General features: G+C 34.8%; 1 protein-coding gene across 4 annotated transcripts in view; it reads right to left on the bottom strand.

Moving 5' to 3' along the window:
- The window catches only part of HYCC2 (hyccin PI4KA lipid kinase complex subunit 2), a 78,995-nt gene that overhangs the window by 33,659 nt on the left and 22,329 nt on the right, over nt 1-23,007 (bottom strand). For all 4 annotated transcript variants that reach the window (XM_028123039.2, XM_028123037.2, XM_028123030.2 and 1 more), the window contains 4 exons: nt 20,572-20,671; nt 9,083-9,163; nt 8,274-8,375; nt 2,494-2,673 (listed from right to left, as the gene is read on the bottom strand). In XM_028123039.2, the coding sequence (XP_027978840.1) occupies nt 2,494-2,673; nt 8,274-8,375; nt 9,083-9,133 (333 nt within the window). In that variant the 5' untranslated portion in view covers nt 9,134-9,163; nt 20,572-20,671. The remainder of the gene's footprint in view (nt 1-2,493; nt 2,674-8,273; nt 8,376-9,082; nt 9,164-20,571; nt 20,672-23,007) is intronic.

The raw sequence follows: 23,007 nt of genomic DNA, 5'->3' as shown, positions 1-23,007 counted from the left end.
AAATAAGTAAAATTAAAAAAAAAAAAAGGCATTTTATTGTTCAATGAAAAGGACAATGGTGTCCTTCATTTCTACAGTCTCTGGCACTTCCACTGTTCCACAGGTATCATTAAAAATCTGCCTATAAACGCTAGCAAACAGAGGGGTGAAATGCTCCTCTGGCATCACTCCTTTTCTCCACTGCCTCATTTTAGTCTGCTTCCTTTACAACTCATATTAGTATACATAACTAGCATAAAACCCAGACAGAGAAGGCTGCCCCCCCTCAGTAGACCTAGCAGAAAGGTCAGAAAGAGACTGAGTAGTTATACAGCACAAAAGGAAGAAACAACAATAAAAACAACTATTGTCAGCAAAACACAAACCCAAAAGAACCTCCCTGTAGGGCTCATTTCTGAGTTTAATATGTCACAGGAGAGTACCAATTATATGTGAACAATGGCCGTAACTCTAATTTTGGCAGGAAAATGGGTTTAAAAATTCCTTATGGAGGTCATTTTACTACTTTACAGTTAAACTAGATACTACCACATTTGGGTCATTATGTGTCAGAGAAAGTCTACAAAAGATGAATGAACCTAATGTAAGTTATAGGCAATAAAACCTTTTTATTCCTAAATTTCAAATTAAACCAAATAACTTTTATTTATATTTGTGTGTATCCCTAAAGAAGGATGTTCTGAAATTTGTTTAAGCTGAGGGCAATATAAACTTCCCCTGGGGCTATCTATGTGAAGCAAGGGAGAAGTTCTGGAGGGGGTGGAGGGGGGAGAGAGAAATAAATATATGAAAGAAACCCAGTGCAGTAAGAAAAATTGAGAGCCACAGAGAAGAGAGAACACAGAATGAAAGGGAATTAGACTGAGGTTACATTTCTGACATATAATTGAGCACTTACCTTATAGTAACTTTCTGAGATGCTAAAAGATAATTAAACCATAGCACCAACAAGTACTGTCAAGAACTTGTCAGTATTCTGCTATAAAAATATTTTGCTTCATTTGTCCCACTACTGAATTTTATTAAACAAAAAGACAGCTTAATTTTCAACTTAATCTAAAACACTAAATTCAATTATTAAATCAACATCTATTAAGTGTGCTAAATACTAGAGAGAGTAATATATGAAACAAATTTCCTGCTTCATAAAGATTTTATTTATTTGACAGACACATACACACACACACACACACGGAACATAAGCAGAGGGAGTGGGAGAGGGAGAAGCAGGCCTCCCACTGAGCAGGGAGCCTGACAGGGCTGGACCCCAGGACCCCGGGATCATGACCCAAGTTGAAGGCAGACGCTTAACAACAGAGCCACCCAGGCGCACCTAAATTTCCTGCTTTAAAAGAAAAAACAATCAGGCAAATTAGCAACACAATTTTATACCTAGACCAGTTTTTATGTAAAAAAAACCTCACCCTTAATTTTGATACTACTACTACTACCGCTAAAGACATTTATTAAACACCTCAGGCAACAAGCAGATTCTCCTAATTGTTTTTAATTCTACTAACAATGTTTTATTTCTCTTTTACAGATGAGGCAACTGAAGTCAATGTATTAAGTAGTGTGCCCAAATTTAAAGCAGCCAATAAATGCCTAGACCTGGTTTTAAACAAAATACAAGTGATTCCAAAGGCCATACTGCTTCCTTCAGATATATGTTCCAGTGGCAGAAATGTTTTCTCATGACTTTTTAAGGGATAATACTTCGAGGACTGAGCAGTGGTACAGAAGAATATTTATTTATACTGAGACTCAATGCTTTGTGAGGTACTTTACTACCTCTCAACTATTAAACTTAATTTTATTATGTGGAGTGCTTATTTACCATGAGTACTGAATACAGAGAACATAAGAATTCAAAGAGCAGGAATTTCAATACCAAGGTTCTATCTAACTGGACACTGTGGGGAAAAAACCCAGAATAATGTTTAAGTTACTTAAGAATCTCTTAGAAAAAGAGTTTCAAACAGTACAGTACCAAAAACAAATTATCAAATGATTATTAAAAATAATTTCAAAAATTTTAAATGTAGCACATTCATAAACATTGGTCAAATAAACTTAAAGTCACAAAATATTAACAATACTATCAATTATAATAGTTTCACCTACTTTATAAAATGCCATTATCAGCAATTACTTATTAAGCCTCTCTATACTCAATTATATTAATTTAAATAAATTATTTGGTAGACCTTTCAATTTTTTTTTCAATAAGTATTCTTTTGTTGTTGTTTTTTTTTAAGAGAGACAGAGAGTGCATGTATGTGAGTGGGGGAGTGAGGGGCAAAGGGAGAGGGAGAGAATCCTACCGACATGTGGCTTGATGTTATGACCCCAGAGATCATGATCTGAGTCCAAATCAAGAGTCGGATGCTCAACACACTGAGCTACCCAGGTGCCCCTAAGTATTAAGTATTACCTCAGAAGACTTTAAATAAAAGATACTTAAAATTTCCCAAACTACCATTTTCAACTTACCAAATTGTATATTCCTAACAGAAGTGCTTCAATGCAACCATTACTCTGTCTGTCTCGGCTAACTGTAAGCCGTAAATAAACCCACATCAATTCTGGCAAGAACTGCAGTGTGAACCTCTTAAGTCGAACTTCAGAGCTACGATAGAGCTCAAAAAGCTGGTGGCAGACAGGCTCCAGAAGCTAAAAGGAAAATAAAGTGCATTAGCTATTTCCATTCTTTTGGCTGTCACTGTGTTTTTTTTAATGCATATGTACTTGTATAATATTTTAAAAATAAAGTCTCAATATTAATTTTTGCATTTTTTATCAATGTGACCCAAACCTTATTCTCTATGTACAGACTACATATTAAACTGACCAATCTACTAACTATAAGAATTTTGCGCCTGTATAATATCAACATATTTTTCAATACACTGTATCATTAAATTTATTAGGTAATTAATTCTTTAACCAATGTACTACATTTGTATTTAGTAAGTTTCCTTTTCTATTATTACTAGCCCTTACTATCCTCCATTTGGAGGATATTCCATATTGGAAGAAAATAACTTCAAATGCTCCTGTTGGAAATAACCTTTAAATCTCAACTTAGACTACGATTTAAATAAAATCAAGAAAGGGATTTTGCAATACATAATATTTGGACATCCAAAATGCTAGCTAATATTTTAAATACATACAAGTAAAACAAATGGATTACTTTTATGTTTTAAGACTCATTTGGATTCTAATTACATTTATTTGAAATATTTTTGAAAAGGAGGCAAGTATACAGAAACAGCTTTTTCAGTGTTTAATTTTTCATATATCCCACAGTATGACTTACGAGGATCTTCATCACCTTGAAAACTAAAGAAAATGAGTAGTTTAAATAAACCTCTCCCTTTTTCTAATCATGTACTACCAAACTAGAATGGTTTTGCTGAAATAACTAGTCTACACAAAACTGGGTATGATTTTAAAATGCAAATAAAACACTGCCAGGAAACTATAAAATCATGTTTAAAATTTAATACTAACTTTTAAAAAAAATGAATCGTTCAGTATTTATATGCTTACCTCTATTCTGAATGATTAAATAATGCATATGCATTTGGAAATCTGCTTGAATGTAGTTATATATGTCTGTAATAACCTAACACTCTAGAATAAGTCACTACTTTCACAACTGTAAATTAAAAGTCAACAAATCCAATATTAATCATACGGTTAATATATTTAGATGAGTTAAGCTTAGCTCTTAAGGAAAACTAAAAAAAATTTACACACACTAAGCCCTTTATTTGAAATCATTACCATAGTATTTTTTTTATTTTATTATGTTATGTTAATCACCATACATCATTAGTTTTTGATGTAGTGTTCCATGATTCATTGTTTGCGTATAACACCTAGCATTCCATTCAATATGTGCCCTCTTTAATACCCATTACCAGGCTAACCCATCCCCCACCAGAACCCTCAGTTTGTTTCTGAGAGTCCATAGTCTCTCATGGTTCATCTCCCCCCCCCAATTTCCCCCCCCTTCATTTTTCCCTTCCTATTATCTTCTTCTTTTTTTTAACATATAATGTATTATTTGTCTCAGAGGTACAGGTCTGTGATTCAACAGTCTTACACAATTCACAGCGCTTCCCATAGTATTTTTTTTAAGAGTTTTTTTTTTTATTTTTAAGTAATCAGTAATCTCTACACCCAACATGGGGCTTAATTATAGCCCCAACATCAAGAGTCACATGCTCTTCTAACTGAGCCAGCCAGGTGCCCCAGTAATATTTAAAATCTTAAAAAAATTCCAATTTTCCCCTTAAGCAGAAATCTAGACCAGACAATTTGCCCAAAGTCACAGAAGTACTGGTGGAAGAAGACACTTAAAATTCAGGTCTTCCAACACCAAGTTGATGCTCCCATTATACCACATTTCTTTTTTGTAATCTTTTATTTTTTTGTTTTTAAAGATTTTATTTATTTGACAGAGAGAGACACAGTGAGAGAGGGAACACAAGCAGGGGGAGTGGGAGAGGGAGAAGCAGGCTTCCCGCTGAGCAGGGAGCCTAATGCAGGGCTCAATCCCAGGGCCCTGGGATCATGACCTGAGCCGAAGGCAGACCCTTAATGACTGAGCCACCCAGGCACCCCATCCACATTTCTTATACTGGAATGAAGGTGGAGGGCAGGAGGTAAGGATTGTTTAATTACAGATACTATATTCCACGTAGTGTCAATAATGAAGTAATAAACTTCTGAAAACAGTCAACTGCTGGCATCTTTTTAAAGTACTGACAAAAACAGTCAGCTCTTTTGGGGAATTAAAGATCACTGCTCTCATAAATGTATTTATTAAAAATACATATCCATGTTTCTTTTTTTTTAAAGATTTTATTTATTTATTTGAGAGAGAGAATGAGAGAGAGCACGAGAGGGAAGAGGGTCAGAGGGAGAAGCAGACTCCCCGCTGAGCAGGGAGCCCGATGTGGAACTCGATCCCGGGACTCCAGGATCATGACCTGAGCTGAAGGCAGTTGCTTAACCAACTGAGCCACCCAGGCGCTGCATATCCATGTTTCAAATCTATTTTTCTCTTTAGTAAAGACTCCAAAACTGCTGTCTCTAAATTTTATTAGCTATGGTACAATTACAATTTGTTTCTTTCTTTTTTTAATTTTTAAGTAAACTCTACACCACACGTGGGGCTCAAACTCACTTTCTTTTTTAAAAAGGAGGAGGAGGAGGAATAGCTGTCAATCCAATAACTTTTGGTCAGAAATCAATGATGAAGGAAAGAGAAGGTATAACTTCAGGAACAATCTTTGAGGTGGCTAGAGAAGATGTGATCCAGGCCTAAGTGGAAGACAGCCTTTGATACAACCTGGGACACTTCATCCACCGCAGCAGAAAAGGCAGGAGAATGTAGGTGGAGAAGCTGGTAAAGTGGTAGGTATGAATGGGAAAATAAGAGAATTCCCAATTATCTTCTTTTTTAATGACATAGAAAGCAAGCTGAAGATGAGGGAAAGGAGGGTTAAGACTAATGAGGAAAGGGAATGTGTAAAATCTACAGTGGGGATAGTGTACCAAGAAAGTAAAGCAAGACTGCAAGACAGTATTATGTGACTGAGATTTTTAGTCCTGCATTTTTTTAAAAAAGATTTATTTTAGAGAGAGGGAAATGGAAAGAGAATCCTCAAGCAGATTCCCCACTCCCCACTGAGCACGGAGCCCAATGTGGGGCTCGATCCTAGCACCCTGAGATCATGACTTCAACCAAAATCAAGAGTTGGGACACTTAACCAATGAGCCACCCAGGCGACCCTGACTTTCTGCACTTTAAATGCAGCACTAGGGGGTGCCTGGGTGGCTCAGTTGGTTAAGCATCTGACTCTTGATTTCAGCTCAGGTCATGAGCCTCGTATCTGCCTTGCGGCAGGCTCCCCGCTGAGCTGGAGTCTGCTTCTGATTCTCTCTCTCTCAAAAATAAATAAATAAAAGATAAAGTGGAGAAAATCAACAAAATTGTTGTTGCAGCTGATTTCTCCAAGTATGTTCAGCTGTTCAGGTACAAGTGTGAAGATGAACAGCAGGGTTTTATCCAGTGTTGAGATTTTCCCAAAGAATTAGAACTAATGGAATGAGAAGCAAAGGAGCTAACAATGTTTGCAAGGAAACAGACTATGATGTACTATGAAAATTTAGCTGGGTAAAGAGAGAAGTGTGATATGTAAGGGAAGAAGGAAAGACAATCAAATCATGAAAAAGTGATAGGATTAATAGACTGGATGGAGAACTGCTTGAAAATGGAAGAACTGCTAGAGTGTCCAAAGGATCTGGAACAAGGGAAAGGAGAAAAATTAAAGCAATATGTTGGTCTAGAGATTAAAACTTCAGCTGCAGTACAGGTTGGCCATAATATGTAATACCAAACCAGGAATACATTTTAAGAACTTTTAAGGTCTTTAAAGCAAAACTGTTCATAAAACTGTCATAAGTTACAACAATACTATATATGGCATGTGACAATTTTCTGAAATAATTTCCTGTTAACTAAATAAAACAGTTGATTGTCTTTCAGAATATAACAAAATCAGGACTACAAGGGGCTTCCTTCTAGGACTAAGGTCCAGAATTGGTTTGAGATGCTATAGAGCTAAACATTCTGCTTTTCTGAAATATGACATGGTTAGAACTTTATGACCTGACAAGAGAAAAGATGGAAAGACAGATCTGCTCTGGCAACTGGATGATTACAATGACTGCTGTTGAGCCTGAATCTCTCAAGCTGTAATTTTTCTCAGTTGTAGTCATGACAAGGTCTCATACATGAGTATTATGAAGTATTACAGTTTAAATAATATGAATAACTTTTTTTTAATGTCATAGCTTCTAAAGTATAAAGGAAAAAAGGAAACTAATCCTTTTTATATACTTGTGACTCCTAATGAAAATGACAGCATTTCAGAGTGTCATTTTGTGTTTTACTGTTCTTCTAATCAATATTTATTAAGTGTTCACCATGTACATGACAAAATATATTCTAGGGAAGTTACAAATATAGAATATATGACCAGTGCCCATGAAGAGCTTACAATCTAAAGAGAAAGCATAAAACAAATTATAATAGGCAAAGCTTAAACGTTAAGACAGAGCAAAACAATGGGTAGGAAATACACATATTCATTATTCAAAGAGAATTTTGAAAACTCCTAACCAAAAAGGATGAGTATATGTACATGTGTATACACACACACACACACACACACACACACACACACACACCTAAAGTTATAAAACATTCATAAATACACAGCAAGAGAAAAAAGAAGCAAATGAATCCTGCAATTGCTGCTACAAACAGCAACAGATGCAAGCCTAACTGATAGCCAATCCAAGTTTAGGAGACAGGAAAGAAAGAGGTCAATAAGCAAGCTTTTAGTGATAGGACAAAAATTAAGATGCACTTTAAATTAAGCTGCTGGTTAGGAGATGATTACCTGAACTTCTTCAAACTCACTCCAGTACACAGCAGAGGCACTCTTGGAGGCTGTATCTGGGAAGATAAGAAGCTACTTTCCTGTGTGTTCCTTTCATTTTCATTTTAAAGCATACACGAATCCAGTGATCATAAAACTGTATGTCATACTATTGTGTTAATGGAAAGATAATGTGTGTATTTTGCATAAATTAACATATAGATACAATAGCTGCATTTTTCCCCCTTCTATCGCAAAGCTGAGTAACAGGAAACTCTTTTTCTAAGTTTATTCATCCTGACTACTTATGCTAAATAGTGCTTTCTCCAATCAGTTCAAGCTAAATTTACTAGAAGCATCATTTCATGTCACCAGTTTGAGTTCACTCATTAGAGAATACACAGTTCTGTATCGTCAATAGAATAACTGCAAACAATACTTAAAATAAAAAAGTCTGAATCAGTGTATGGCTAAAATTTGGATTCCAGAAAAGGAAACATTCCGAACAGGAAACAGAGAAAAGTTTCAAATTAAATAAGTAATCCAATGAGATGATGGTCATTCAAATCAACAATCAAAACATACAGTCCTGAACAGAAACAAATCTGATCAAAACATTTAAAATAAGAGGGAGGGCAAAGGGAAAGCCAAAGCAACTATCAGAATGAAACACAGCAGAAAGACAGTTTTCCAGTCCCATAAAAAGGATTTTTAAAAAGAGAAGGGAAAACTACAAAACTTACATATGTGTTTTAGTACACATATTTCATTTTACTATGTTGAAATTATTTTTCTTATAAACTTTCCTACCTCATTATTCGAATCTTGAATAACTTTATAGAGGGCCGGTACCAGTGATTTTTTCCGGTGTAAAGTTGCTGCATAATTGGTGATCTGAGTGTCAGGTAATGCCTAAAAGAAACATCCAAGGAAATCAAAAGCAAACTTAATATTTGGGAAGTCAGGAAATTTATTTTACCTGAGTTCCTCTTGAAAAGAATTATGAATCAACTAAGAAAAGTAAAAATAATACAATAACCATGAGAGTTAATAAAACAAGTTAAGTTAGAATGTTATAGACAGTTCTTCAAACTACTCAACCATGAAAAATGATTAGAAATCACATACCAAGATCTGCTGCAATAGGTCACCTTAAACTAATCTACTCTAAAAAAATAAGTATAGGATGTATTTTAATTCTTGCATTTTATGTTTACAAAACATTTATTTCTATAGTATTCAGAAATTATATAGTTTTAAATCAAATCAGTGGGTGATTTTTAATTACAGGAAATAAAAATATAAGGCACAAATCCTATGTCCGTGCCTTATTAAAGCTTGGAAGCTTCCCCTTTTATTTAATGTATTTAAAAATTCATATATCCCCTCATCAATCCTAACAACTATTTTCATTTTTACATATTACCTTCTAGTCATTATTCACCTTAGTGCCTTTTTAAAGACTTACATGTATAGAAACACATTATTTCGTATTTTGCCATTTCCACTTCATATCATAACATTTGTTTCAGTTTCTCCAGAGAACACATATTCATTGTCTGTCTGAATTACTGACATATGGAATCATATGACACATTCTTATCCCCAATCCAATTTACCTTGAATTCTGATAACCATTCTTCCACAACACCACGTTCAGATCCCAGCATCTTCTTCTACCCTCTATTCCTCTTTTATCTCTGAAAGAAAAAAGCACTGAACGTGAGGATAGCATTATGTACTTAAACTACCAAAGGTAAATGATGTGCACCTTTCACAAACAAACTAACCCAGTATATGTTTCAAATAAGAAGCCATAGTTTTAGACTAGAGCTCAATTAAATTTATATTTATATTCATATTTAAGAAATAAATTGTTTTTAGTGGTACATTTAAAAACCTATTTCCCTAATACTTTTTATATTTTCCTCAATAATTATATTTCAAAGAGGCAAAAACAAGTTTAGTGAAATCAAACTGCACATTACCCAAGACAAACGAACAGTCTACGCTTAGAGCTTTTACCAAATATACAACTGGAATTAGTTACATATCACAGAACAAACCATGTGACAGATTATAAATGACAAAGACAGAAAAGCTAGAAATCAAGGTGATTAGCAAGTTGTACAATTATGTAAACTATAATTCCATTAAAAAACTATATAAAATATGAAAAAAGCCTGGAAGCACATATATACCAAACTAGAGTGTCTACCTCTGGAATACTGAGGATATTCTAATTATGTAACTTTGAATTATAGAAAAAAAATATAAGCATGTATTATTTTTAAAGTGAGGAAGACAGGGCGCCTGGGTGGCTCAGTTGGTTAAGCGACTGCCTTCGGCTCAGGTCATGATCCTGGAGTCCCTGGATTGAGTCCCGCATCGGGCTCCCTGCTCAGCAGGGAGTCTGCTTCTCCCTCTGACCCTCCCCCCTCTCATGTGCTCTCTCTCTCTCACTCTCTCTCTCAAATAAATAAATAAAATCTTAAAAAAAAGTGAGGAAGACAATTAAAACGTCTTGGGTTTTAATTAGATTTAAAGGCTCAAAAGGTTAAGAACTAGAAGAAATAAAGAACTTCTTCGAGGGGGAAGGAAACATCTTCAAAGCAACTGAAAAATTTCTTTATTAAAAAGATAATTATTTCCTAAGAATGTGTCAAATTTCACACTAAATTTCTACCTACAAAAAGGAATCAGATTTTCTAATTCTTCCCTTCAATTCCAAAAGGATTCTTTAATGTCTCTATATAATGCACTACACCAAATACTATATAAGGAAGGAGTACGAAGAGGAGTAAGACATGTCCCTTATTTTCAAGTAGCAAATGCTGTTAAGATAGACTGATGAATTTAGTCAAAATACATTGCAAAAGAAAAAAGAGATAGTAGGGAAACCTACAGATTAAAAGAGATTAAAAAATCAATAGCCAAAGTATGAATCTCTTTTGGACTCTGATTCAAACAATTAAAAAGAACATTACAAAACTGGAAAGACCTGAACATGACTGGTTATTTGATGATATTAAATTAAGTAATTATTATAGGTTATTTTTATACTTGATAATGGAATTATAGTTAGGCGTTTTTTTTTTAAATAGTGCTTGTCTCTTAGAGTTACATACTGACATATTTACTGGTGAAATAATGTGTGGGATTTGCCTTAAAATAATCAGGGCAGGGGCAGGGGGAACCAAACAAGGCAAGTGAATTAGGTATAGATGAAATACGACTGGACATGAATTGATAACCATTCAAGCTGGTACACAAGTTTCATTACACTATGATCATCACTTTGTTATAAGTTTGAAATATTTCATAATAAACTTTAAGAAAAAAAGGATTAATGAACACTACATGAGAAGAAAAATGCCATAACTACACAAACTAAATTTGGCAAACAATTTCTGGGAGTTCAGACCAACTAAAGCCCATTATTAACAGACATTGATACCCAAGTTACAAACTCTTGCTGAAGAAATGAGACTCTTAAAAATAACTTCACAAAATAGAGCACAACCATACATCCAAATGATAATGCCCTTCAAAGAAGTCATTTTGTAAGGTTCCTACATTTATTACAACGATTGTTGAAATCAATGTCAGAATGCCTTCTTTTCTTTTATACCAATTAAGTGCTACTAAATACTTTCTGTGTTTTTTTTACAGTTTTTTTTTCTTTAATATTTTATTTATTTATTAGACACAGAGAGAGCGAGAGAGAGAGCAAGCACGAGCAGGGGGAATGGCAGGCAGGGGAGAAGCAGGCTCCCTGCTGCGCAAGGAGCCCCATGCAGGACTTCATCCCAGGACCCCCCAGATCATGACCTGAGCCAAAGCAGTCGCTTAACTGACTGAGCCACCCAGGCGCCCTGCTTTTTGAAACCTGTTCTTCACCTAAAAATGCATTCCATGATATAACTATGATTAATGTGCTTCTTACTCTATGCAAATTATACCTCAATAAAAAAATTTTTGTGAACAATTGTCTAAATATCCTAAGGTAGCTGCCTCTGAAAGTTTCTCGGAACCTAAGGAGGCAACTAACTAAAAAGCAAAGGCAAGGTTCAGTCAGAAATTCATTGATCTGTTCCATAAATATTTCTTAAACACCAACTTTAACAGCCATTATGCTAACAGCTGGAAATACAATGATAAAACCAGCTGTAGTTTCACTATATAACAGATCATTTATCTAGTGAAGGAGACTAAACACATTTTTGCAAAGAGATGAGGAATACGAAGAAAAGACACACAAAAGCATAATAAAAGAAACCTAATATTGATGAAGGAATCAAAAAGGACTTCTCTAAGGTAAGCTGAGGTAACAAAGATCAACAGAGTTAAGGAATTAAGAAAAGAACACTCTAGAAAGAGGCAATGGCCTATATACAGGCCCTGTTGCAAGAAGAAGACATAGGAAGTTTGAGAATCTGAAAGAAGATCCAAGTGACCAGGAACACAGAAAGCAAGGGACAAGAGTTGAGGGTAGAATGGTAGGCATGGACCAAATGAATGGTATAAATGGGAATTTTTAGTCTGCATTAAGTATGGAAAGGACAAGCATTTTAAGGAGATGAATAATAAGATTCAAAATCTGAAAAGCTCACCTGGCTACAATGCAGAGAAAGGACTGGTATCTATTTTCAGAGCTAGCTACAAATTTCCCAATAGCATGAGGACTAAAAAAAATTCCAGGGTTGCTACAGCATTTGCTCTGAGAGTTCCTACCAAGTCTCTGGAAATTAAAACACCTGAACAGCTACTGACAATAAAAATGTTTTTTATTTACAAAGTACCTGGAAAATAAGTAAGCTAGGTTACATTTTTATTAAGCTTCAAATAAAGTATAGTAAAGCAAAAACTACATTAGTCTCTCAGGAAATAATTTTTTTTAGGGATAAGTTCTAATATCTTGATCTCCCTAACATCTCCATTCCTCTCAAGTCTCTTATGAAGGTATAAACAAAAGGGGTTGTTCTGTTAACATAATTTATAACACCTCTTCTTTTTATCACTTCATTATTTCTAATGAGCTCAGTGGACCACAAGATTAAGAGGAAAAATAGAATTTTACACTCTTTGAAAAGTGCTCCAGAAAAGGAGGTAAATACTTCTGATAAATTTATTACCATGGAAGGAAGAAAAGCATAATTTCACCATAGTGGTGACAGAAAGGACTTATTTCCAATAAACAAAATGGAACTTAAAAATAAATTCCTATATTTCTATTGTTGGATTTCAATTGATTTTTATTTTTTATTTAATGGACAATTAAAAAGCTTTTTCTGCTCTGTATATCAACTGTTATCTCTATAATTTTACAAATATATTTAGCTACAAATATGAATTAATGGTTGATATTCTATTAAGTGTTAAAATATTGTAAATATATACCTGTTAAAAAAAAAAAAAGGAACTTAGCCCAACTATCTACTGCACCTATGAAGATTAAACAGAGTCAACCATTTGGTATGTATTTTCCTTCCAGATATATATTTATGTACATGCATGTTCATAACTATATACACATACTATATAAACACTATATACATACATATACACATGTGTGTATATAGTTTAAATAGTCATTTGTTCATCATACATAATATTCTTCAACACGTTTTTTTCAATTGCTAAAAATATGAAAGACCTATAGATCTCTTTTTACAGCCGTCGTGTAATTGATCCAAAAACTTATTCGTTTAATAAATTACCAGGATACATAGATTGTTTTCAATTTTCTATATTACAGAAAAAATGCAGCAATGAACATCTTTATACACAGTTAACATTTCTGTTGTTCTTTTCTATAGTATAAATTCTAAAAACTGGATTTGAACTTTTAAAGCCACAGAAATATTATTGATAGCATATCTATATATAAACTCTCAAAACCATAATTCATCATATATTTTCTTTTTTTTTTAAGATTTTATTTATTTATTTGACAGAGAGATAGAGAGCACAAGTAGGCAGAGGGGGAGGGAGAAGCAGGCGTGGGACTCGATCCCAGGACCCTGGGATCATGATCCAAGCCGAAGGCAGCTGCCTAACCGACTGAGCCACCCAGGCGCCCTCCATCATGTATTTTCAAAACATATGACTGTCATATGTACAGAGTAAGTTCTCACTGCTCTACTTATAAAGCTAATACCTCAGCATAAAAATATCTAATCTAAATAAATCTAAAAATAAAACCTTTAGGGCGCCTGGGTGGCTCAGTTGGTTAAGCGACTGCCTTTGGCTCAGGTCATGATCCTGGAGTCCCGGGATTGAGTCCCGCATCGGGCTCCCTGCTGAGCAGGGGTCTGCTTCTCCCTCTGACCCTCTTCCCTCTCGTGCTCTCTGTCTCTCACTCTCTTTCTCAAATAAATAAAATCTTTAAAAAAATAATAATAAAATTAAATTAAATAAAAATAAAACCTGTAATTTTCCTACATTTATTAATATGATGTATCCATGACTTTTAAAACTAGGATCATGAAAATGGTATAAGAATATTCAACTGAGTACCTATTGCCAAAACATTAAAGATTTAATACACAAAATGCTGTGATGTACTTGAAAGAGACATGGCAAAAAGATACCAGAATATATTTTATAGTATTTTAAAAGCCACTCTGCTTATTTAGTTAAGGTGTGAATCTTCTAAAATTAAAAACCACATTTATAGTTTACTCTTTAAACAATCTGGAAGTTATTTTAGAACGTGATATGAGATTAAGATCTAACAATGTTTTTCTCCCAATAGTTCTCAATTGTTCTAATACATTTTATGTCCATTTATTTCCTCAGTAACTTGAAATGCTATTTTATCATTTACTAATAAGTCTTACATACATTTGAAACTATTTCTGAGCTACTCTTCCCATTAATTTTGCACTGGGACTGTTTTAATTACTGTGACAGTAAAAAATATTACAAGTCCTATCATTCACATATATATATATATATATATATAGCATTCACATTCTTTTCATAAAAACATGTTTCACTATTATTGCCTTCTTCATTCTTCCAAATGAATATTACCATTACATTGATGAGTTTCCTTCCTACATTCCATCTTCATGGGAATTAAATTTACAGATTAATTCCAAATGATATCTTCACAACACTGAGTTACCCCATACAGAAGCACAGCATTGCTCTTTATTAAAAATCCTCTTCTAGGAGCACCTGGGTGGCTCAGTCGTTAAGCATCTGCCTTAGGCTCAGGTCATGATCCCAGAGTCCTGGGATCCAGCCCCACACTGGGCTCCCTGTTCGGCGGGAAGCCTGCTTCTCCCTCTCCCACTCCCCCTGCTTGTGTTCCCTCTCTCCTCTCTGTGAAATAAATAAAATCTTAAAAAAAAAAATTCCTCTTCTATATGTCTTAGTATAAATTTTATTTTTTTCTTCATATACATCAACACACTTCAATTAAGTTGATTCCTTCAATTAAGTTAATTCCTATATAGTTTATATTTTCTTGTTGCCACTGTGATTCTTTTTCATTATGTTTTCTCTATATTGTTACATGTTTCTCTGGCTATTGTTACACAAAATAAACACTTTAAAAAATCAAAATGAACAAGTTTTTAATAAATATTTAAAATACTGAAAATGGGGGCGCCTGGGTGGCTCAGTTGGTTAAGCGACTGCCTTCGGCTCAGGTCATGATCCTGGAGTCCCGGGATCGAGTCCCGCATCGGCCTCCCTGCTCGGCAGGGAGTCTGCTTCTCCCTCTGACCCTCTCCCCTCTCATGTGCTCTCTCTCTCTCATTCTTTCTCTCAAATAAATAAATAAAATCTTAAAAAAAATAAAATAAAATAAAATAAAATAAAATACTGAAAATGGTTTAAATCAAAATTTATGTTTTAGGAAAAACTTATGAACTAGTAAGTTCTCTTTTTGCTAACTACAAGGGATAAGAAGATTTTTAAAATGTATACTACTACTTTATAGAAAAGGGAAAGGAAAATAACTACAATTAATATTTTTCCAATTCTCTACAAAGAACTGCTTTTAAAAGAAAAAAGAAATCCAAATATTATTTTCAAAAAGAAACACAAATCTTTTTAATCTAATATATATTGTATCAGAATCCCTATTTGATATGGGGCCTGGAATATATATTTTGAAAAGCACCCCAAGTAATCCTTCAGTTAAAAAAAAAAAAAGTATCACATCCAGGTTACATTTCTTACTTTAAATTCCTGTCTGATCTCTCCTATAACCACAAGTTTGCTCATCAAATCACTTTAGCTTCTACCAATACTATTTTAAAAATGACTGCCTGGAGAATTACAGATCTGTACCCATGAAACAAATAATACATTATATGTTAACTAAAATAAAAAAATAGGGCACCTGGGTGGCTCAGTCGTTAAGCGTCTGTCTTTGGCTCAGGTCATGATCCCGGGGTTCTGGGATCTCAGGTCATGATCCCAGGGTCCTGGGATCGAGCCCCACAGTGTCAGGCTCCCTGCTCAGCAGGAAGCCTGCTTCTCCCTCTTCCACTCCCCCTGCTTGTGTTCCCTCTCTGTCTCTCACTCTGTCAAATAAATAAATAAAATCTTTAAAAAAATAAAAATAAATAAAGACTGTAAGGTAATACCTTTAAATACGGAAAGACAGTGCTGTTAATAATTATAATCAAGCACCACCGTATTTCCTCAACTCTATAATACCAATTTTTTTAAAAGATTTTACTTGAGAGAGAGAGTGAGAGAGAGAGCACAAGAGTGGGGAGGGTCAGAGGGAGAAGCAGACTCCCCGCTAAGCGGGGACCCCGATGCGGGACTCAATCCTGGGACTCCGGGATCATGACCCGAGCTGAAGGCAATCGCTTAACCAACTGAGCCACCCAGGCACCCTACAATACTACTAAAATTTTAAGACTGTAATTTATTAACAAATTTAAGTAGAAAATGAGAAACAAATCTTTATTAATAAAACAAAAAAAGTTTAAGGGACAAAAACATAAGCTTATCCATATAATCATATGACTTTTAATCATCCTTTACATTTCTGGACATCTTTGTTCTTTATACTAGCCATATGGCACACTCTCCCAGGCTCTTTCTATATATGTCTGGATTACACTCAGTTCAAATGTCACCCCCAGAGAAGTCCTCTCTACTTACTATACTTAAAATGGCTCCCCCAAGTTCCTCCTCCTTCCAACCCCTACCATTCTGTCCATTTCCTTCATAGCATTTAGCAAAATCTGTAATTATCTTACTTGTTTATGTAATATTGTCTGTCTTTCCCACCAGAACCTGTCTTCACAGGGACAGGTTTTGTATCTCAAGTACGAGGCACATAACCCGCACTCAAACATCTATTGATTTAGTTGGGCTCATGAACTCAATTATTTAGCACCTTTAACAATGACAGTTTTATTTTCAGTCATAATAAAACCTGAGATTTCTGCCTGCATTTTCCATGTGATTAAGCTTAATAATTTTATTTTCCCAAATTAAATATAGTTGGAGGTTAACAGCTTCTTTAAAAAGCACCTGATTTCAGAAATGTTAAAAGGTGAAAAAAATTACCTTAAAAGTGAGGAAAAAATAAATTATCAGTAAGCCTATCAAGTATAAACATTGTATCAGCTGTTTTCTATATCTTATCTGATTTAATAAGGCAACAGAATCTGGTGGTTTAGAGCAGCAGTTCTCAACTTTTTGTCTCAGAACCCCCTTTCACTCTTACATTTAAAAAGTCTATTAATTCATTTAGGGGCGCCTGGGTGGCTCAGTCGTTAAGCATCTGCCTTTGGCTCGGGCCATGATCCCGGGGTCCTGGGATTGAACCCCACATCGGGCTCCCTGCTCGGTGGGAGGCCTGCTTCTCCCTCTCCCGCTCCCCCCTGCCTGTGTTCCCTCTCTCGCTGTGTCTCTAGAGAGAGTCAAATAAATAATAAAATCTTTTTTAAAAAGTCTATTAATTCATTTAAAAAATAATAAGCCCATTACATGTTAATATAAATAACATTTTTTTACAAAAATGTTTTAAATCAAAATTTTCTTTTTCCATAACAAAAACAAATTTGGTGAGAAAAGTAGTGCATATTGTTTTACATATTTTGCAAATCTCATAATTCTGCATTTAACTAGTTGCTAAGAACCTTCACTCTATATTTATCAGAGAATGACAATGAAGGCAGCAAAGGATCCCCAGGACACACTTTGAGCATGGACTCTGGAACTAGATTGTCTAAGTTTAAGGTCACTTACTACAGCTATGTTTAAGCCCTCTTACCACCCCCTTCCTAGCTATACTTAAACCCTCTGTGCCTCATTTCTCTCATTTCAAAAAGGATAACAGCAGCACAGTAGTAATTTCATACAATTATTGTGTACTTAGGACAGTTCTTATCACAAAGTAACCACTATAAATGTTTGCTACAAATATTATATACTTAATTTTCCTGATACTATATACTATAATATAGCCTCTGTTATTCCCAAATAATAGACAAGAAAATTAAAGGGTAAAGAGGTCGAATGACCCACACAAGGTAACACGGTTTAACTGGTAGAACTCAGAATTTAATGCCTATTCTAAAGTGAACAGTTGAAAAATGAACCTTGGCCCCTTTCGTATGTCCTGGCCATACTCTCCTTTCCATTTTTCCATAGCCTTGTGCACCCCTTCACCCCAGGGATTCTGTATAGACTGTTCCTTCCTAGAATGCTGTCCTACTACTGTTATTTGAATAGCTGGTGGCTTCCAGTCCTTTTAATCTCAGCAGGCCAGTCTTGACCACTTTAACTAATAAACAGCATCCCCTTCTCCCTTCTCTAGTATTTTCCATTCCAACAAATATGTTCATTTCCTTCCTAGTGCTTTGGATTTCGTACCTTGCTTTTTTTTTTTTAATTTTTTTTTTTATCCATTTGTCAGAGAGAGTGAGTGCACAAGCAGGGGGAAGTGGCAGAAGAAGAGGGAGAAGCAGGCTCCCCGCTGAGCAGGGAGCCCGATGAGGGCCAATCACGACCTGGGCCAAAGGCAGATGCTGAACTGACTGAGCCACCCAGGCGCCCCTTGTACCTTGCTTCTTAGATCTTATTACTTATTGTCTATCTTCCCCATCAGACTGTGAGTTACATGAAAACGAAATCCATTTCTGTTTCGCTCACATTTGAATGTTCACTATGTACTCAAAGCTAACAAGCATACTATGGTATCCAGACTTATGGCAGGTACTTATGTGTATTTGTTGAATCAATGAACCACACTGCTTATGTGACCTTGGACAAATCATTTAAACCCTCTGGGCTTCAGTTTTCTACAAGGGTAAGTTACTTACTACATCTAAAATCCTAAAAATAGGGGCGCCTGGGTGGCTCAGTCGTTAAGTATCTGCCTTCGGCTCAGCTCATGATCCCAGGGTCCTAGGATCGAGCCCCGCATCGGGCTCCCTGCTCCACAGGAAGTCTGCTTCTCCCTCTCCCACTCCCCCTGCTTGTGTTCCTTCTCTCGCTGTCAAATAAATAAAATCTTTAAAAAATAAATAAGTAAATAAAATCCTAAAAATATGTTTTAGTACCTATATTTGAAAATAGAATAGTACGGTTACAGAGAAATTTGTAAATATGGATTTCTGAACTATTCCTAGTATCTTAGTATCTAGAGGTAGCTGTGAACATAGTTATAAATGTACGGCCAGTTTTCTTTTTACTTACCCATACAATATATAATTCTGAAGGTTTTTTCTACTACATATTATACCCATCCCATTACCTGGGATATAAAAACTATATTTAAAAGCAAACATCAAGGAGTGCCTGGCTGGCTCAGTAGAGCATGCAACTAGATCTCGGGGTCACGAATTCAAGCCCCATGTTGGGCCTACAGATTACTTAAAAAAAAAAATTAGGGGTGCCTGGGTGGCTCAGTAGTTAAGCGTCTGCATTCGGCTCAGGTCATGATTCCAGGATCCTGGGATCGAGGCCCGCATTGGGCTCCCTGCTCAGCGGGAAGCCTGCTTCTCCCTCTCCCACTCCTCCTGCTTGTGTTCCCTCTCTCACTGTCTCTTTCTCTGTCAAATACAGAAATAAAATCTTAAAAAAAAATTAAAATCTTAAAAGCAAAATTCAAGCCAATATTCCAGCTTGCAGCTCAATTCAGGCCATACTGTCTCACTTTCAGAGTATTTAACAAACTAAAAAAGGTATCACAGAAAATAATTATCTTTTTGGTAACCATGGTAATGGCAACTTTTATTAGCAAGCCCTGAATACAACATAATGAACAAAATAATAAACTGCTGGAACATGATCTGATAGAAGTCAATGATTACTTGCCAGGAAGCAAACTCACAGAACTCATCCAAGTACAATAAGCTTTCCATTGCCTACATGGGTAGAAACTGTGTCTTAGCTGACAGTAAGCATGTATTTTTTCTTTTTTTTTTTGGAAACTGTAGACCAACATTATTGGATAAACAAAGCTATACAATTATCAGGGAATCATACAAAATAGTAAAAAATGGTTTTACTACTGCGAATTTTCAAACTAAGCCAAAAACTATGAAAATATTTCAAGGTATAATTCTGAAATTTAAGCACTCAAGACGTGTGGTTATTAAATACCAACTTCTCTAACAAATAACCTAGAGCTGCACCATTCAGTATGGTAGCCACTAGCTACATGTGGCTATTTTAATTTAAATTCATTAAAATAAAATAAAATTTAAAGATTCAATTCCTCAGTTGCACTAGCTACGTCTCAAGTGCTCTGTAGCTACATGCAGCCATTACCTCCCATACTGGAGAGCACAGACACAGGACGTGGACATCATCAGAGAGATTCCACCACACAGGACTAATCTCAGTGTAGCCACATAATATGATTATGCTGAGCATATCTGACTATTCAATAACTGTAAAGATCAGGCAGCAAGGTTAAAAGGCACAACAATTCAAAAGGAAATACTTTCAAAAGTAAAACTCAAAGGCAATAATTAAGATGTGATTATTTCAAGTCTCTTAGGTAAAATTGCCAAATAAATAGAAGCTACCCACCAAAGATAACCAAAAATTCTAACATGACTAATTGTATGGAAAACTCATTCTTTATCCTTTAAAAAGTTAAGTTCCATAATTTTACCTCTGTTCTAAGATCAGTTTTCTAAAGGAGGAGGTGGTACAGGAATGCGGCAGAATTCAAGTGTGGAATTCATTTGTTGAGACTTAAATATTTTCCAGCTCTATAAAAAATAAAAATTAAAAACTATGAAATACTGAGATAATATTATTAAAATGTAATGAAAAGAACTTTAATAACACATCTATAACACAATCTATTTTTAGAAATAATTAAGAATTAAAAAACTTTCTATAATAACCAGCATATACTTGTGTACCCTCATCAAACCTAATCTAAAAATTTCAGATTTGGGGAATAGGAATCCCACTTTTAGTTTCAAATTTCCCATTAATTATCTGTAAGACCTTGAATAGGTAACTTAAATATTCTGGAGCTTCACTTGAATTATCTATGAAATTAAGTCCTTTTCAATCAAAAATTCTATGAATCCAACTTTTGGAACATGTTACAGTGATATCACTCTCATACACGCATGTGCAAACAATCATTAAAATTTCAATATGCTGTGTAACATCAAACTTAAATAAGAAGTAACAATGGCTATAAAATCATTTTGGTGAGATTCAGAGAACTGAACATTTTATCATTTTTAAAAAGCACACAGAAAATGCTATTATTTGAAATCTGGGTACAAAACATATTAAAAGCTTTTTTGATCAGACAGAACCCTTTTCAGATGGCTAAAAGTATACCTTCCTCATAAAGTAAAAACTATTTTCAAGTAGTTGCTGACCACATTATGCTCTACCATTTTGATTCAAAACTGTATCACAACTTTAAAATCTAAGACCCCCCAAATTAACAATTTTAAATATGTTCATTAACAAAATGTGATTTAAAAAAATACAAATAATACAATAAAATTCTCTTGGAGTTAAGTTACATTATCATTTGCAAAATCTCTGATGTTTTTCAAACTAAAGATATGTTAGGGCCTCCTAATACAACAATAGCAGCTGACTTTTTAGCTCTTATCTACTATCACATGACATTTTCATTTCCTGAGTTATGCAGTGGGTTAAAAAACTTGAAAAGGACTAACATAATATCTCTGGAAAGATACACCAGGAGCTGATCATACTTTGGGAAGGGACATTTGATGTAAAAGAAACTGACTCCCTTTTTTTAATATTTTATTTTTAAGTAATCTCTACACCCAACATGGGGCTCAAACTCAACTCCGAGGATCAAGAGTTGCATGCTCTACCAACCGAGCCAGCTAGGCACCCCAAGGGAACTCTTGTTTTAAACCCTGGGAAATCTGAGCCACCAAGACAATTGCCAGATTTTGAAGCAGTGTAAGCAGGCAGTCTTGAAAGCTATACTGGGAGTCTCTGTAGAGAGGGTCTCCAAAAATCTTTCAGGGTTAACGAAACAGATATTCACTAGGTTCTCAATCTAAGAAAGAGGAAAAAAAAAACCCAACACGGCAAAGGATAGGAAATGGAGATTTATTAAACTTTAACACAGCTCAACTCTTGATAAACTGGAAGAAATAAGCCCCTCAGTCATTTGAGCAACAGAAAAAACATGAGAACCCTGTCAGGAAGGTAACATTGGAGCCTCTATGGTTCTTTCATACACAAGGTCTGGCACAAAATAAAAAATTATTAAATATGCTAAGTGACAAATATATGACCAATAATTAAGAGAAAACTAGACAGAGTCAGATCCACAGATGATCCAATAATAGAGTTCACACACAAGGACAACAATTTTAAATAATTCTGAATAACATACTAAAGAAAACAGAGGGGAAAATGGACAAAATTGTTGAGACGGAGAATTTCACCAATGAATTAGGATCTATAAAAATAATTAAATGTACATTCTAGAACTGAAAAATACAATATATGAAATTAAGAACTCAATATATTGGTTTTATAGCAAACTGGACACAGCAGACCATACAATTAGAAGACTAAGTCAGTAAGAAATACCAAACTATAGCTGGAGAAAGAAAATAGGAAAGAAGACAGAAAGAAGAGTAGAAGGTACAGGAAAAGTTAGAGAAGAGGCTTAAGAGAAATGGAAGACATGCTCAAAATGTCTAGTATACATACAACCAAAGTCCCAGACAAGAGAAGAAAGAGATATAAGCAATATTCAAAGAGAGAATAACAGAGTTTTACAAAACTGTTGAAAGAAATCATTTCAGAGATTCAAGACACTCTGCCAACTCCAAGCAGAATATACTCAAAGAAAACCATGCCCATGATATCATAATCAAACTATGAAAGGAAGGAGTGAAGGAAGAGAAAATTCATAGAAAAAAATTAGCTGACCTTCAAAGAAACAGTATGACTGACAGCAAATTTCTCAATAGAAACAAAAGAAGCCAGGACATAACAGAATGACAGTTAAAAGGACAAAAGAAAATAACTACCAGTCTAGAATATAGTAAATATCCTCTAAATATCCAGCAAAAACATCCTT

This window comes from Eumetopias jubatus, unplaced genomic scaffold (genome assembly GCF_037043125.1).
Source record: "Eumetopias jubatus isolate StellerSeaLion01/CBP00866 unplaced genomic scaffold, mEumJub1_p1.0 scaffold_3, whole genome shotgun sequence".
NCBI lineage: Eukaryota > Metazoa > Chordata > Mammalia > Carnivora > Otariidae > Eumetopias > Eumetopias jubatus.
This window is presented reverse-complemented; position numbering and strand designations above follow the sequence as displayed.